Genomic DNA, 13,642 nt, shown 5'->3' with positions numbered 1-13,642 from the left:
TTTATGGGATTAAAAGACTAGGAGGAAATTGAGATTAAAAAAAATAGATATGTATACATTTGTCTGTGATACCAACATGTTAGTATTATTAAACACAGACCTTGATTAGAAAGAAAACAAGTTCTTGCAGGGTGTTTTACACTGTAATTTGTACCATCAAGCAAAGAGTATCACAGTGTAAGACTCTCCAAAGCACCTTTCTTATTAACATGAAGATTCCGAAAATCATCTTACAATCATTCTTTCAAGAACTTGGTTACCATCCCCCATCCCCCAAACCCACCACCACAAAACTCATCGTGAATCCATGGTGTGCCTTGTTAGGTAGTGGTCTTGCAGCTTTAGAAACAGTATTAAGCTCAGAGCAAAACCAAATCCAGAATATGAAGCCCATCCAACTGCTAGGTCAGGAAAGCAGATCCAAAGGGAAGTGCTTTGCAGAATCCTTGACACCAGACTGAAGGAGATAAATGCTCAAGTTCAGGAAGGTGTCCTTTAAGGAGAGATATCGTCAAGGAAAAGAAAACTTTCAAATGTGATTTTAGTATGTCTCGGATTATTATTCACAAATCAGTCCATAAAGGATGAAATGAAAAGCAATAACCCACCTTTCTGACATGTGATGAATAAAATCTGTTCTCAGCAAGAGGTAAAAGGCATTAAGAAATGAGGCGTGTGCAAGTGTAGAGCCACATCTGCCTCCCCGTGTCACATGAGCAAGCTGAAATGACGTGAATATTTTCCTCATGCCTGCATAAGGATGTCCAGACTAACGCACATACACAAACACTTCCGCTCTGCCCCTCAGTTCCAGAAAGCCTTACCCTGCAGATGTCTACAAGGAAATTCTCAAACAACTTCCACATGTGATTGCTGGTATAAATCTCCTTCATTTCCACCTCAGTATCCACGTAGCAGTGATTAAGGAAGTTAATGTAGGCAATTTTAACCTGAAGACAGAAATAGATGTTTCTGAAAAACCAATTTCGTATACACAGAAAAAGAGAAATGCAAATTAAAACTATGTCAAAACACCATTTCCATCTGTCAAATAAATGAGTCCAAAAGTCTGATAAAATGCTGTGTGGACAAGGCTGTGAGAAAAATGTGATCTTGTTTTTTTCTCCTTTATTATAGTCATCAGTTATTAATTATCTCATTTTATTAGCATAAGCTGGTTAAACAGACATGCAAGGCAATTATAGTACATCCATATGATAAAATTTTTATGTAACTGTAAAAAAAAAAAAGAATGTGGAATCTCTTTATGGACAGATATGAAAAAGAACAACAGTATATACAGAATGTCATCTTTTGTGTTTAGGAAAAAAAAAAAAACGGGGGAGGCAATGAAGAATATTTATTTTATTTGTTTATATACAGAACTCTAGAAGGATGTACAAGACCATAATAATTTTCTGTGGGGTGGGAAGGGACAGATTAGGAGATATGTCATAGTTTACTCCTTTATAGTCTCTGCTATTTGAACTTTTCATAATGTATTAACTTTTCAAAAATTCATCTAAAAACGTCTATTTGATATATACTACATATACTATAAAAGTATATTCAGTTTAAGATTAAGTTACCAGCATATATTTTAAACAAAGACAAAATACACACTGTATCTGCTATAAATATATGTGTAGTTTAAGATATAAATAGCATGTATTTTACACATACAAAGGCAAAATATAAACTGTATGATGCACTGTTTTTGCTGTCATTGTTGTTACTAGCCAACACTTATCAACAACGAAACAGAAAACTTGAAAGGAATCATTTCCAAAACCTAACAGGTATGTATGTATGTATTTTTTTTTTTTTTAACAGGTATTTATTATGGGTGGTAGAATTATAGATTATTTTAATTTTCCTATTGGTTACCTGTAGTTCCTAAATGTTTTATAATTGTCATTCATTCATTTTTGCAATACACATTTTCATTAAAGAATCTACTTGCAGAATAGGTCTTATGTGCACATGAACCATATCTCAAACCACTCCATCTCATTTTTCAGACATTCATTCCAAGCAAATACTCTTCGCTCAACAGGCTAAATGATTAGTTTTCAAGAGCGGAAGCACAGAAGCAGATTCCCACTCTTCTCGAGGAGACATCAAGAAGGACTAAAAGCCCCCCAATGTTCTTCATACACTAAACTGGCATTTGAGAAAATGTTGTTTCCTCACTACAAAATGAGCTGCAGATCTTATCGTACTGTGAGGCCGCATCGGAGCTGGTTGCAAGTCCACATGCCACATGCAGAGATGTGAGAAGAGCTTGCTCACCTCGGGGATGCAATCCTCATGGGTCACTACACGGACAATGTCATCCAGTGGGAGCAGAGAGTTGCACTTTATCTCTGTATAGACGTTCTTGCCCTCAGTGCATACGGCCAAGAGCTCAACCAGGTGGATGTGGTACATGAGAGGGCTGTTCTCGTCCATCCGGTCCCGCTCTGACCTCATCATCTGGATTAGGGTCTGGAAAGAGGCTCTGTCATTGTAGAACACGAGGACGTCCTCTCCCGAATTAACCAGCTGCAGAAAGAATGGGGCTTGCTTGTAGTATGAGCTTGCAGAGGTGGGGACATTTAAAAAATGAGGGAAAAGGGAAAAAGAGATGTTCTGTCGGCATTTGCTTTCTAAAACCAGTCTCACCTGTTTTACCAAACTCGTCTAAACTTCATTTATATTAATGAACAACTGAAAATCTTCAGCAGCAGCATTTCGATTGACAGATACAGGTATAGGACAGTGGTCCTAAAGCCATTGGGGGAAGACAAGGTCTGCATACCAACATTCATGTATCAAGTGGAAATGCAGACTGTAAGCTTGCACTTTTAATTCCAAACTTAATAATTAGGCTATGATTTTTCTACTTAAAAATATTTACAGGGGCGCTTGGGTGACTCGGTTGGTTGAGTGTCCACCTGACTCTTAGTTTTGGCTCAGGACATGATCTCTTGGTTTGTGACATCGATCCCAGTGTCAGGCTCTGTGCTGATGGTACAGATTCTCTCTCTCCCCTTCTGCCACCCACCCCCAAATAAACAAACATTTCAAAAAATGTTTCCATCTTTTTATGCCCGAAAAGCAGTATCCCTCTTACAACTCTCTCATGCAGTGCCTTCGCTCTTCACAAATTATCCAGTTCTCATTAAGATACACCCAACTTTTGGGGCGCCTGGGTGGCTCAGTCGGTTAAGCGTCCAACTTCGGCTCAGGTCACGATCTCACGGTCTGTGAGTTCGAGCCCCACGTCCAGCTCTGGGCTGATGGCTCAGAGCCTGGAGCCTGCCTCCAATTCTGTGTCTCCCTCTCTCTCTGCCCCTTCCCCGTTCATGCTCTGTCTCTCTCTGTCTCAAAAATAAACAAACATTAAAAAAAAAAAAAAAAGATACACCTAACTTTCAACACTCATCAAAAAATCAAGGCTTTCCTACTTATAACTTGTCCCCAGGACTGAATGTGGCTTCTCATAAATCTACTTACGAATAAATCAATTTCAGCACTGCATGAAATACAGAAGATCCAAAAAGGGCTGGTACCGAAGCCAAAATAAATAGAGTCAATATTATTTACACAATAACATCTAACCTTCATAGGCTCTAAGTTAGTGCCAAGTATTGTGATAAATACTTCACATGGATCACCTAACTTCATTGTGCCTCAGTTTTGTCCATAAAACTGAGGACAATGAAGATAATGAGCTCATGGTGCTGTCATGTAGATTAAATAAATGATTATATGTAAATTGCTTAGAGCCCTGACTAGGGTATGGCAGGCTTCCAAGAAATGTTAGCTATTTTTGTCATCGTTATTTCAATGAGTGCACATATCAGTTCCTCAGGTGAATATGGCTACACCTTCTTTCACAAAAATGCACACTGAGGGTTGGGGAAGTCGACACGTCACATAGCCAGTAAAGTAGTACAGCCTTCATTCATATCCTAGGTAAGTCAGTTCTTTTAATTATGCAACACTACCTTCCACTGGTAGCGTATGCTCTTTATTAGATGACATTTTAAATCCAAATGGTAGGTGGATTTACTTAAGTTTTCATTTTTTAAACAGGCAAAAGATGAAATGGAGTGTATCTGAAAGTGGTGGCAGAGGGCTTTTTTGGTCAGACAGCATTCATGGGGCATTGACTTCCCACAGAGAACCAAGCAGGACTTTGTCCCAATCCCACGGTCTAGCTTCTTCTCAAGAATCATCAAGTAACAATTTTTCCAGCTAATGAAGTGAATAATTACAGACAACTTATTCACAGGAACATAGGCTGTTCTGGCTCACTGGTTTCTATCCACATTTAATCTCTATTCATCGTATTTTTGGTTTGTTACTCCTGGTTTTATTTTCCCCCTCTCAAAAAAATCTGATCCCAAACTCCTCAAAATAAACAGATTCACTGCTATGAAAAACCTGATAAGACTCTTGCCTACGTATGTATCTGATTTATGCTCACAAACACACTCTCTCACACAAACAAACCACAATTATGTTTTGTCCCTTCACGTGGGTCCAGGAGAGGGTGCTAGTTCATACAGAGAGTAGTAATTTAAAAATTTGTATGGAACACCAAAGGTAGGGATATAGAAATAAGCAGTTGTTACCTCAGCCATAACCATGTCTTGGCACTTTTTAATGAATTTCCCTTCCGCCTTGACAATCGTCTGCAAGAACTTAATGTACTGGACGTTCCGACCGTGAGTCTCAATGCAGTGAACAAAGTGCTGGACGACCCTCTCATTGATCTCACTGCAGAGCTGGAAGTTGTTCATGAAGATGTGCTGCATGGTTACCGCCTCCAGGATCTGACAGAAGAGTCAGAGCAGGAGCACAGGGACATCAGAGAACAAAGTGACAAAGAGTCTACCAAAACACACAAAGAAGCCTTTAAACCAGTGAAGAGATGGCTCTCCTTTCTCACTTCTGTACGGCCTTTTTTCATAAACCTTTTCAATCATGTGTAATAAACATATACAAAGGGAAACAACTAGTATTCACCTCAATGAACTATGGTGGGAACCCCAGCACCCAGATCAAGAAACAAAATGTCTTACCACCCAATTTAACTCCTATTTTGATTTCTGCAACCACAGATTAGTTTTGCCTGTTTTTGAGCCTCCTGTACTGTCTTCCGCCTGCTTTCTTTTGTTTAATAGTACATTTGTGATGCCGTCAACATGTTGTTGCATGTATCAGTACATAGAATATACTGCTATGAATATTCCATGACATGAATAAACCACAGTGTGCTGATCTCTTCTATTGCTGATGGGCATTAGGGGTGTATCCAGTTTAACGGCAGGTTTTAATGGCACTACTCTTCGCACAATAGGGCTGCTCTGGGCATTCTCGAACATGTCTTCTGGTAAATTTTAATGTGTGTGCCTTTCTGTTGGCTTTATATCCAAGAGTGGAATTGCTGGGTTACAGAATATAAATGTTTGGCTTTAAAAGTACTTCTCAACAGGGGCACCTGGATGGCTCAGTTGGTTAAGTGTCGGACTTTGGCTCAGGTCATGATCTCACCATTAATGAGTTTGAGCCCCACAACGAGTTCTTTGCTGACAGATAGCTCATAGCCTAGAGCCTGCTTTGGATTCTGTGTCTCCCTGTCTGCCCCTCCCCCACTTGCTTTGGTGTCTCTCAAAAGTGAATGAACAGTAAAAAAAAAATTTTTTAAAAAGTACTTCTCAACAGCTTTCAAAAGATATTAACAATTTCCATTCTACACCACAGCTTTTCCATATCTTTGCTGATTTACAGTGTTGTTGGTCTCTAAATTTAGTCATACTTTGTTTTGCCTATCTTAGTTAATTTATACTTCTCGGATGATCACCTTGTCCCAGTGACAGGCCATCTGGGTATGTTCTACTACAGATTATTTCATTTTAAAGTTTTTTTTATCCATTTAAAAAATGGATTGCCTTTTTCCTTATTGACTTTTCTTAAGTTTATTATAAATTCTGGACATGAGTTCTTAATTGAACATATATGCAAAGCAAACGTCTTCCCCCACTCTCTGGCTTGCCTCTGGATGATCTTAATGAGCTCACCCGGTGAACAGAAGTCTTTATTTTATGTTTTCCTTTATAATTAATTCTATTTTTATACTGTGTAAGAAAACTCCGGGCGCATCTGGCTGGCTCAGTTCAAGGAGTGTATGAACCGATCTCAAGGTTGTGAGTTCGAGCCCAGGTAAGGTGTAGAGATTACTTAAAACTTAAATTAAAAAAAAAAACAACTTTGCTCTCCACAAGGTCATCAAAATATTTTCATGTTCTCTTCTAGAAGGCTTATTTTCTGTGGTTTTTACCCCGAGTTATTGAGGGATAAGTTTTATGTTTGGTATGAAGTAGGGGGCTTTCAGCTTTGTATCTTTTGTCTTTTCTCTTCCTAACATCACAATTCTAGTAGTCCTGTCCTCCAAAGCTCCAGCAGTACTAACAAATACGTCAGTGTGCATGTATTTACAAGGAGGTCCTTCGTAGAATTATACAAAGCCAAAAATTAGAGCTGGCCTAAATGTCCATTAATATGGCAATGGGTTTTAAAAAGTTACAGACATACTATGGAATGCCACATGGCCATCAAAAATTCTCATCAAAAATCAGAAAAATTTATCTCTGACTTGCAAAGATAGCCACAATGTATTAAGAGAAAAAAGCTACAAGTAGAGTATGCCACCATTTATGTCTAAGAAAAATGCACTCCACGTACTTCAAAAACATATGTGACACACTAAAATATAACAATTATGTTTTATATGAATATATTGTGTATTTATATATATCTAACGTATTATTATGTATTGTATTACATACACAGAAAACTTTATGCAAGACCTCAGGAGGATGTGGCTGGCGAGTGAGAATTAGCAACTCACTAGTGCTAAAATATGATGTAATGAAGAACGTTAAGAAAAAATAAAAATATACCTTACCTTGTCCTACCACCTCCTCCTCCTTTTCCCTTTCTCCCCCCAAAATAAGGGGAATATTTATGTCCTCCTGAGAGATGGTCCCAACATTCCCCTTGGAATGAATGTTGCTTTGTAACAAGTCCCCGTGGTCACAACAGCAAAAGAACCAGCTGTTTTTCCTTAGTGCTTCGCACCCTCCTCCCCTCACAGATTTCCAGATAGGCCTCAAGTCTTACCCCTGGGTTGAGAAACAGGTTTATGTGTTTGTGTAACAATGCTTGATTCTGCTGGTTGCCAGCACAGAAATTCTGCAGAAATTCATGAGCCAGCCTCATTATCTCCTGCATCTTGGTATCTTCAGCCTGTGTGGAAGGAGGGAGATGAAAAATCAGTTGAAAACGGGCGATGCAGTAGACAACAGAAGGTCAGCAGGAGACAGCACTTATCTCTAGGCCAAGAGATCACGTTCTATGATACGCTCACCACCTGCTAAGTGGGTTCCAGCCAAGGTGCTTGCCGAGGGACTGTTGTGTAAAGACACTGGGGTGCCGCATCGCTGACGGTGAAAAGATGCCAGTAACTTATTCAATTCTCCTATATTCTCTTCCACTAGCCTTGGGTAGATATAAAAAGAATTGATTCGGGAAAAATGCAATACAGAGTGGAAGCTGAGAGGAAGCCTCTGGGATTTCATTTCTAGCAATGCCTGAAACTTCTGAACGCCCCACTTCTGAGAACAGAGTGACAGCGGAGCCGTGGCCGACCGCATCGCTAGCGATGAGGTCACACCGCCCAGGTCTCGGGCTCACTCTCTTTAATCCACCTCACAAATGTATGCGTTCATTTTTGGCAGGGATCACGTGACAAAGTGGGACTCTCTTTGGATTGTAAATGTGGGCAAATATACCTGCCACAATCCTTTCCTTGTCATCTCTGTCTTAGCATCTAACCTAAGAGTTAATTTTCCCATCTGCAAAATGGGGATAATACCTGCCCCAAGGCATTTCAACAGCTGATCATGCGATTCTCATTTCCTATAGTAAAAGCATATACTGTACTCAGTATTTTTAGAGAGCGTTAGATGCCCCAAGATAAGACAAATGCATAAAACCTATCACCATTTTGCCCAATTCTAAACAAGCAAAAGTTTAAATATAGTAAAAATGAAAGAATTCCAAAAATGGAATCGTCCCTCCTACTCACTTAGCCCACAACAATCTCCCTACGTCTTCTCACATACACCACCTCATTTCAAATGCCAGACAGCATAGCAGTTAGCAACGTAGACCCTGAAACCACACTGCTTAGCTCTTATCCAGATCTACCACTCACTAGCTGTGTGACGTTGGGCAAGTTACTTAACCCTTCAGGGCTTCTGTCTCCTCATCTATAAAAGTGAGATATGAAAAATGCACACCTCATACAGTTGCTGTGAAGATTAAATGAGAAAATCCAAGTCAAGGGCTTAGATAATAATTCCTCAGTAAAGGTAAGCTACTGGTTCTGGTCTAGACCAAGGGTCAGACAGATACTTTGTGGCTTTGTGGATCAAAAAGCAAAGGAAAGGATGTTAGGCAGGTACTACTAAAGATGTAAGATTTAAGAATGCGTTCTTAACTACTACACTGTATAACAACAGATGGCAGACTGGATTTGGTTCAGGTCTGCAGGTTGCCCACCCTGGTCTAGACAATAACCCTGGAAGAAAGGACGCATCTGTCAGAACAACGGACAGAAGGAATCTGAGCTACCAGCCTTGACAATCAGAAACAGAAGAGTTTAAAAGGACATTAATAGCAAATCCCATACAACATACTGGATATTACATTTGTCTCCTACTAACAAGGAAAGTGGCAAATCCTCCAGCTCTAAGAAATCAGTGGCCTTGGGACAGAGAGACCCTGCTGGTTGTCAGCAGTAATCTCCAACAGTTCTGCACTCTTTCACTTCTTAGGCTCAAAGGAGTATCTTCGGGGGCTCATTGAAACCAAACGCTTCATCATGTGAAACAAATTTTTACAAGGCAGGTAAACTGTAAAGATACCACCTAACAAGAGAGTATCTGCTGGTAGGAATTCTTCCACTGTTCTCCCACAATGTGCTATCCGTACCCATCCCAAATCAAACCAGTCTCACACACACACACACACACACACAATTGTCTACCCCAATTCCAGCTGAATCGCGTTACCTGTTACTTTCACACTACTCTATGAAGAGCTGTCTTTCTTTAAGAAAACTGGTGAAATTGTAAGGCAAAGATACAGCCAGCAAACTACCTTCTCACATTCTGTATACGTAGCAAGGTTATTCAGCTTGCTGGTTCTAGTTACATGTCAGCCAAGTTTGGATGACAAGCACACTTAGATTGAAGTTATGTTCAAGTCAGTTAAGTTCCTGACCTATCAGAGGGATTAAGCTTACACTTTATCTGTGGCTGCAGAAAGGCTTGACCAGGCTGAATCACATGGGCCCGATGATTGTGGCAGCGGCCTTTGCAGAGAAATTCCTGGAGCATAGGGCAGCAGGCCCAAGTGAGGTACGTGGAAGATCAGGTACAGCAAGCAGGGCCTGGGCCTCACGGGTGAGCAGATCTGGCTCTGACATGTGTTGCTGGGCCGTACAGGCAAGGTACTGAACCTCCGGCCAGTCTTCTTATCTAAAATGGGGCTACTAATAGTAAGGGCGCCTGGGTGACTCAGTCAGTTAAACGTAGGACTTCAGCTCAGCTCATGATCTCACGGTTTGTGGGTTTGAGCCCCGCGTTGGGCTCGGTACTGAAAGCCCAGAGCCTGGAGCCTACTTTGGATTCTGTGTCTCCCTCTCTCTCTCTCTGCCTCTCCCTTGCTTGTGCTCTCTCACTCGATCTCAAAAGTAAATAATAGTTAAATAACATAAAATAACATAAAATAACATGGAATAACATAAAATAACATAATATAAAATAATAAAATGGGGCTACTGATAGTACGACCAATCTCAAGCGCTATCTTAAGGATGAAATGAACTGGAGAATGAATATGACTCAATGCAGTGCCTGGCACCCTCCAAGCACTAGCAGTGAGCCTTCTTTAGCCAACTCTTCACCACCAAGTCTCTCTGGAAGTCACCGGTGAACTCAAGAGACTAAATCCATTCCTTGGGACTCTCGAGTTCCCCAAGCCTCGGTCTCCTCATCTGTCAAGTGGCAACAACATGATAACTGTGCTAGATTTTAGAAGTGAACAGAGGCTTTTGAAAGTGCCCTGTCAGGCTTCACGGCACAGAGCACTGTTACCCTACTTCCCTAAATCCTATCATGGTCAACGACAAATGCTGGCATGAAAAAATGGGACAGAATATGTAACTTCTAACAACAGAAAAGAGGACTTGGAGCCAAGTATCCTGAAAGATCCAAATAATTTAACCAGAAATCAGCACACTACTGAGGACCTCAAAAGTGGGCAGGCCCCATGTCCCCACATGCATCCAGTCACTTGCAGGGCTTACGTTGCCCAAAAGGCATTTGCAGATGACCCAGGACACAGCACATGCCCATGTGCATATACAGGTCCGTCCATCCCACCTTTGCATCTAGTGCCGCGTGGGAGCAAGTGGAGAAGCAATGGATTCTGGAGGCAGGTTACGGGTGGCTGTATTTCATGACACCCTGTCTGTTTAGCGCAAGTTGCCTACAAGTGCCTTATGTTCACCATCGCCACGTCAGCTCCATGTGGCCACCAACACTATCCCAACGTGGAGGGTTTCGGAAAACGCGGGGGACCCGCCCCGGCGGCCCTGGGAACAGCTGCCGCCACCGGAGGGGAACTCACTCACCTTCTCGTAGGGGATCTGCAGCAGCTCGAGCACCACTGCGTGCGCGCCCATGTTCCGGAGCAGGCGCTGCTGCTGCTTCTTGCTCTTCCTCACGGTGGCGCTCTCCTGCACGCAGAGTTTGCTGAGCCGAATCAGGATCTGTCAGAAAGAGAGACTCCAAGTGTGTACCCAAGACCAGCATCCCAGTTCTGAGATCCAATGCACAGCGCAGCGGCAACAGTCAGCGAAGGTGCACCGTGTGCGTAAAATCGGCTGACAGTAAATCTGAACTGTTCTCACCCACCCTCCAAAGAGCTTGCCATGTGAGGTGGTAGATGTGTTAAGTAACCTGATTGTGATCATCACTTCACAGAGTGTCTATCAAGTTATTGCGTGTCACACTTCAGCAAGATGACAGTTTCTTTTGTCAATTTTATCTCCATAAAGCCTGAAAAAATTATTTCAAAAAAAAATGAAAGAAATCAACTTCAGACAACTGGGAAGCATAACTGAGAAAAAACTGTAGGCTCTGGTCATGGGAAGGGAGGCAGAAGTGATCACGACATATTAAACACAGGATGGGGTGCCTGGGTGGCTCAGTCGGTTGGACGTCCGACTTCGGCTCAGGTCATGATCTCGCGGTCCGTGAGTTCGAGCCCCGCGTCAGGCTCTGTGCTGACAGCTCAGAGCCTGAGCCTGTTGTGGATTCTGTGTCTCCCTCTCTCTCTGACCTTCCCCCGTTCATGCTCTGTCTCTTTCTGTCTCAAAAATGAATAAATGTTAAAAAAAAAAAATTTTTTTTTAAACACAGGAGATTCCTCCCATATGTAGTATCCCTTAATCACATCAAACCGAATCTACACATGGTTAAAAACATGCCCTTCCAGAGTATGAAGTAGGTTATGTCTTCAACCAAAAGTGAGATAGTTTCAGAAAGATCTCCAGGGGTGCCTGGGTGGGTCAGTTGGGTAAGTGTCCAACTCTTGACTTTGGCTCAGGTCATGATCTTACAGTTTGTGAGATCAAACCCTGCATGAGGCTCCACACTGACCGTGCAGAGCCCACTTGTGATTCTCTCTCTCTCCCTCTGTCTCTGCCCCCTTCCACTTGCATGTGTGCACACTTTCTCTCTCTAAAAATAAAGAAACTTTAAAAGGGATGAAGGGAGAGAGGGAGGAAGGAAGGAAGGAAGATCGACCTCCTAAAATGGTGAGACTCATATCATTGCCAAGGACTTGGGAAGAGTTTGCTCTGGGGTTAAAAAAAAAAAAAATACAAAGCTCCCAACCTTCCAACTGTGAACCACCCTATGCAAAGATATCTAAAGAACTAGAGCCCTCACTGGTGGACACTAAGTGTCAGTCATTGATATAAAGGCTTGACAATTCTATAAAATTAGTCCTTTGGTCAATTATAAACTTTCAGAATCACGGGTGCTGGCTGCACCTCTAAAAGGTGAGAAAATTGAGGGCACACAAATAATAAGCAGCAGAGGATGATTCGAACCCAGATATGACCCTAAAATCCATGCACTTAACCTCTGAGAGCTTTTTCTTTCCTGTTAAACTTCACATGAAGAAAAAAGATGAAGTGTTTGCATCTTTAAGTCGACTCTCACTATCTCTCCTTAGAGAATTAATACACAAGGAAAAAGGGCAGTAGGACCACTCACCTCTTTGACCACCCTGTAATTGTAGCTGCTGGTGCTCTCATGCTTCTGTGACTTGTTATTCCCCTCCTAGGGACCAAAACAAACGTAAGTATGGTTCGTCCAGCCCCTGGACTGTAAGGTATGTGTGTTTATACGGTCATTGGAGTTTAGGAAACAATGGGAGTTTTTGCAGCTTTCCTATAGTCACACTGGGTTTAAGCCTGAGTCATGTGTTCATCCCCCTTGCGACTGACAGGATTTCCCTGATGTGGGAGAGGATGGTGGACCAGCCTACTGACAACAGGTTCTTCCCCGGGTGGGTCTGGAAGGGAAATATGGGGCTAATCCACTCAACAACCAAGTATTTTCCCTGTGGTCCAAAGTGACACAGGCGAGGTAGCTACCCTTCCATCCTGCAGCTTATTGCCTGGGAGAATGGCTGTTACTTTGGCTACTCAACATGCAGGTCTCTTGAGAATAAAGCTCATCCCATAATATACACTTTTATGTGAAACCAGAGTAGGCTATTCACTTGTTTGAGAAGCCTATCTACCTCCTCCAGCAGCGTGACCTGGGTCTCACCCACCTCTGTTTTCTTATGTTCGATTTCACCAGAGACACCATCCATGGCCTCATCAGGGCCCTGCCCTTTGTACACCCAAAGCTCCGACTTTTCCACGATGGATCTCAGCTGGTCCAAGTCTTGTTTGATCTGTTTGTAGTTGTCCACATCTTGGCTGGTAACAAGCAGCTGAACCTGAGCAAATGCAACGTGCCCGTGTCACCATGGCCTCTTGGGCAGCTGACGACGATACCCCCCCCCCCCCCCCCCGCTCCACACACACACACACACACTACCTGTTTGAAGGCCTGCAGGACCTCCTGCCTCTGACTGAAGTGCCGAAAGAGGAGCTGCAGGGCCCCTGACACCAGGGGTGGGTAGTCGTGCATTGTCAAATGCAGCAAGACTCGGAGGAAGGTTCTGCCACCATGGTCGTCCAAGTCCAGTGGTGTGTTCTCCTCACTACAGGAGTGCACAGAAGGGGAAAGGACAGATGAGCCACAAGCACCCTTCTCTCACGCACTTGGACCCAGACACACGTTAACCAGAGTTCTAACCCCGTGGTCAACCCTGGGTGACTTGAGTTTTAGTAAGTTCCTGTAAGAACACAATCTTGTTTTAACTTCAACTGGACTGCGAGCAGACTATGAGGAGGTCACAACTGTCAAATTCTAAGCCAAAGTCCCTACCTTCCCCC

The 13,642-nt window shown here is 42.5% G+C and overlaps 1 protein-coding gene across 6 annotated transcripts in view; it reads right to left on the bottom strand.

Annotated features, from left to right (window-relative positions):
• The window catches only part of ITPR1 (inositol 1,4,5-trisphosphate receptor type 1), a 328,400-nt gene that overhangs the window by 139,821 nt on the left and 174,937 nt on the right, over positions 1 to 13,642 (bottom strand). For all 6 annotated transcript variants that reach the window (XM_045493609.1, XM_045493610.1, XM_045493612.1 and 3 more), the window contains 8 exons: positions 13,242 to 13,407; positions 12,970 to 13,140; positions 12,405 to 12,470; positions 10,754 to 10,891; positions 7,174 to 7,299; positions 4,623 to 4,823; positions 2,293 to 2,544; positions 825 to 950 (listed from right to left, as the gene is read on the bottom strand). In XM_045493609.1, coding sequence (XP_045349565.1) covers positions 825 to 950; positions 2,293 to 2,544; positions 4,623 to 4,823; positions 7,174 to 7,299; positions 10,754 to 10,891; positions 12,405 to 12,470; positions 12,970 to 13,140; positions 13,242 to 13,407 — 1,246 coding nt within the window. The remainder of the gene's footprint in view (positions 1 to 824; positions 951 to 2,292; positions 2,545 to 4,622; positions 4,824 to 7,173; positions 7,300 to 10,753; positions 10,892 to 12,404; positions 12,471 to 12,969; positions 13,141 to 13,241; positions 13,408 to 13,642) is intronic.

Source organism: Leopardus geoffroyi, chromosome A2, assembly GCF_018350155.1.
Source record: "Leopardus geoffroyi isolate Oge1 chromosome A2, O.geoffroyi_Oge1_pat1.0, whole genome shotgun sequence".
Taxonomy (NCBI): Eukaryota; Metazoa; Chordata; class Mammalia; order Carnivora; family Felidae; genus Leopardus; species Leopardus geoffroyi.
Note: the sequence above shows the minus strand (reverse complement) of the source record. Positions and strands in the feature narration are given on the sequence as shown.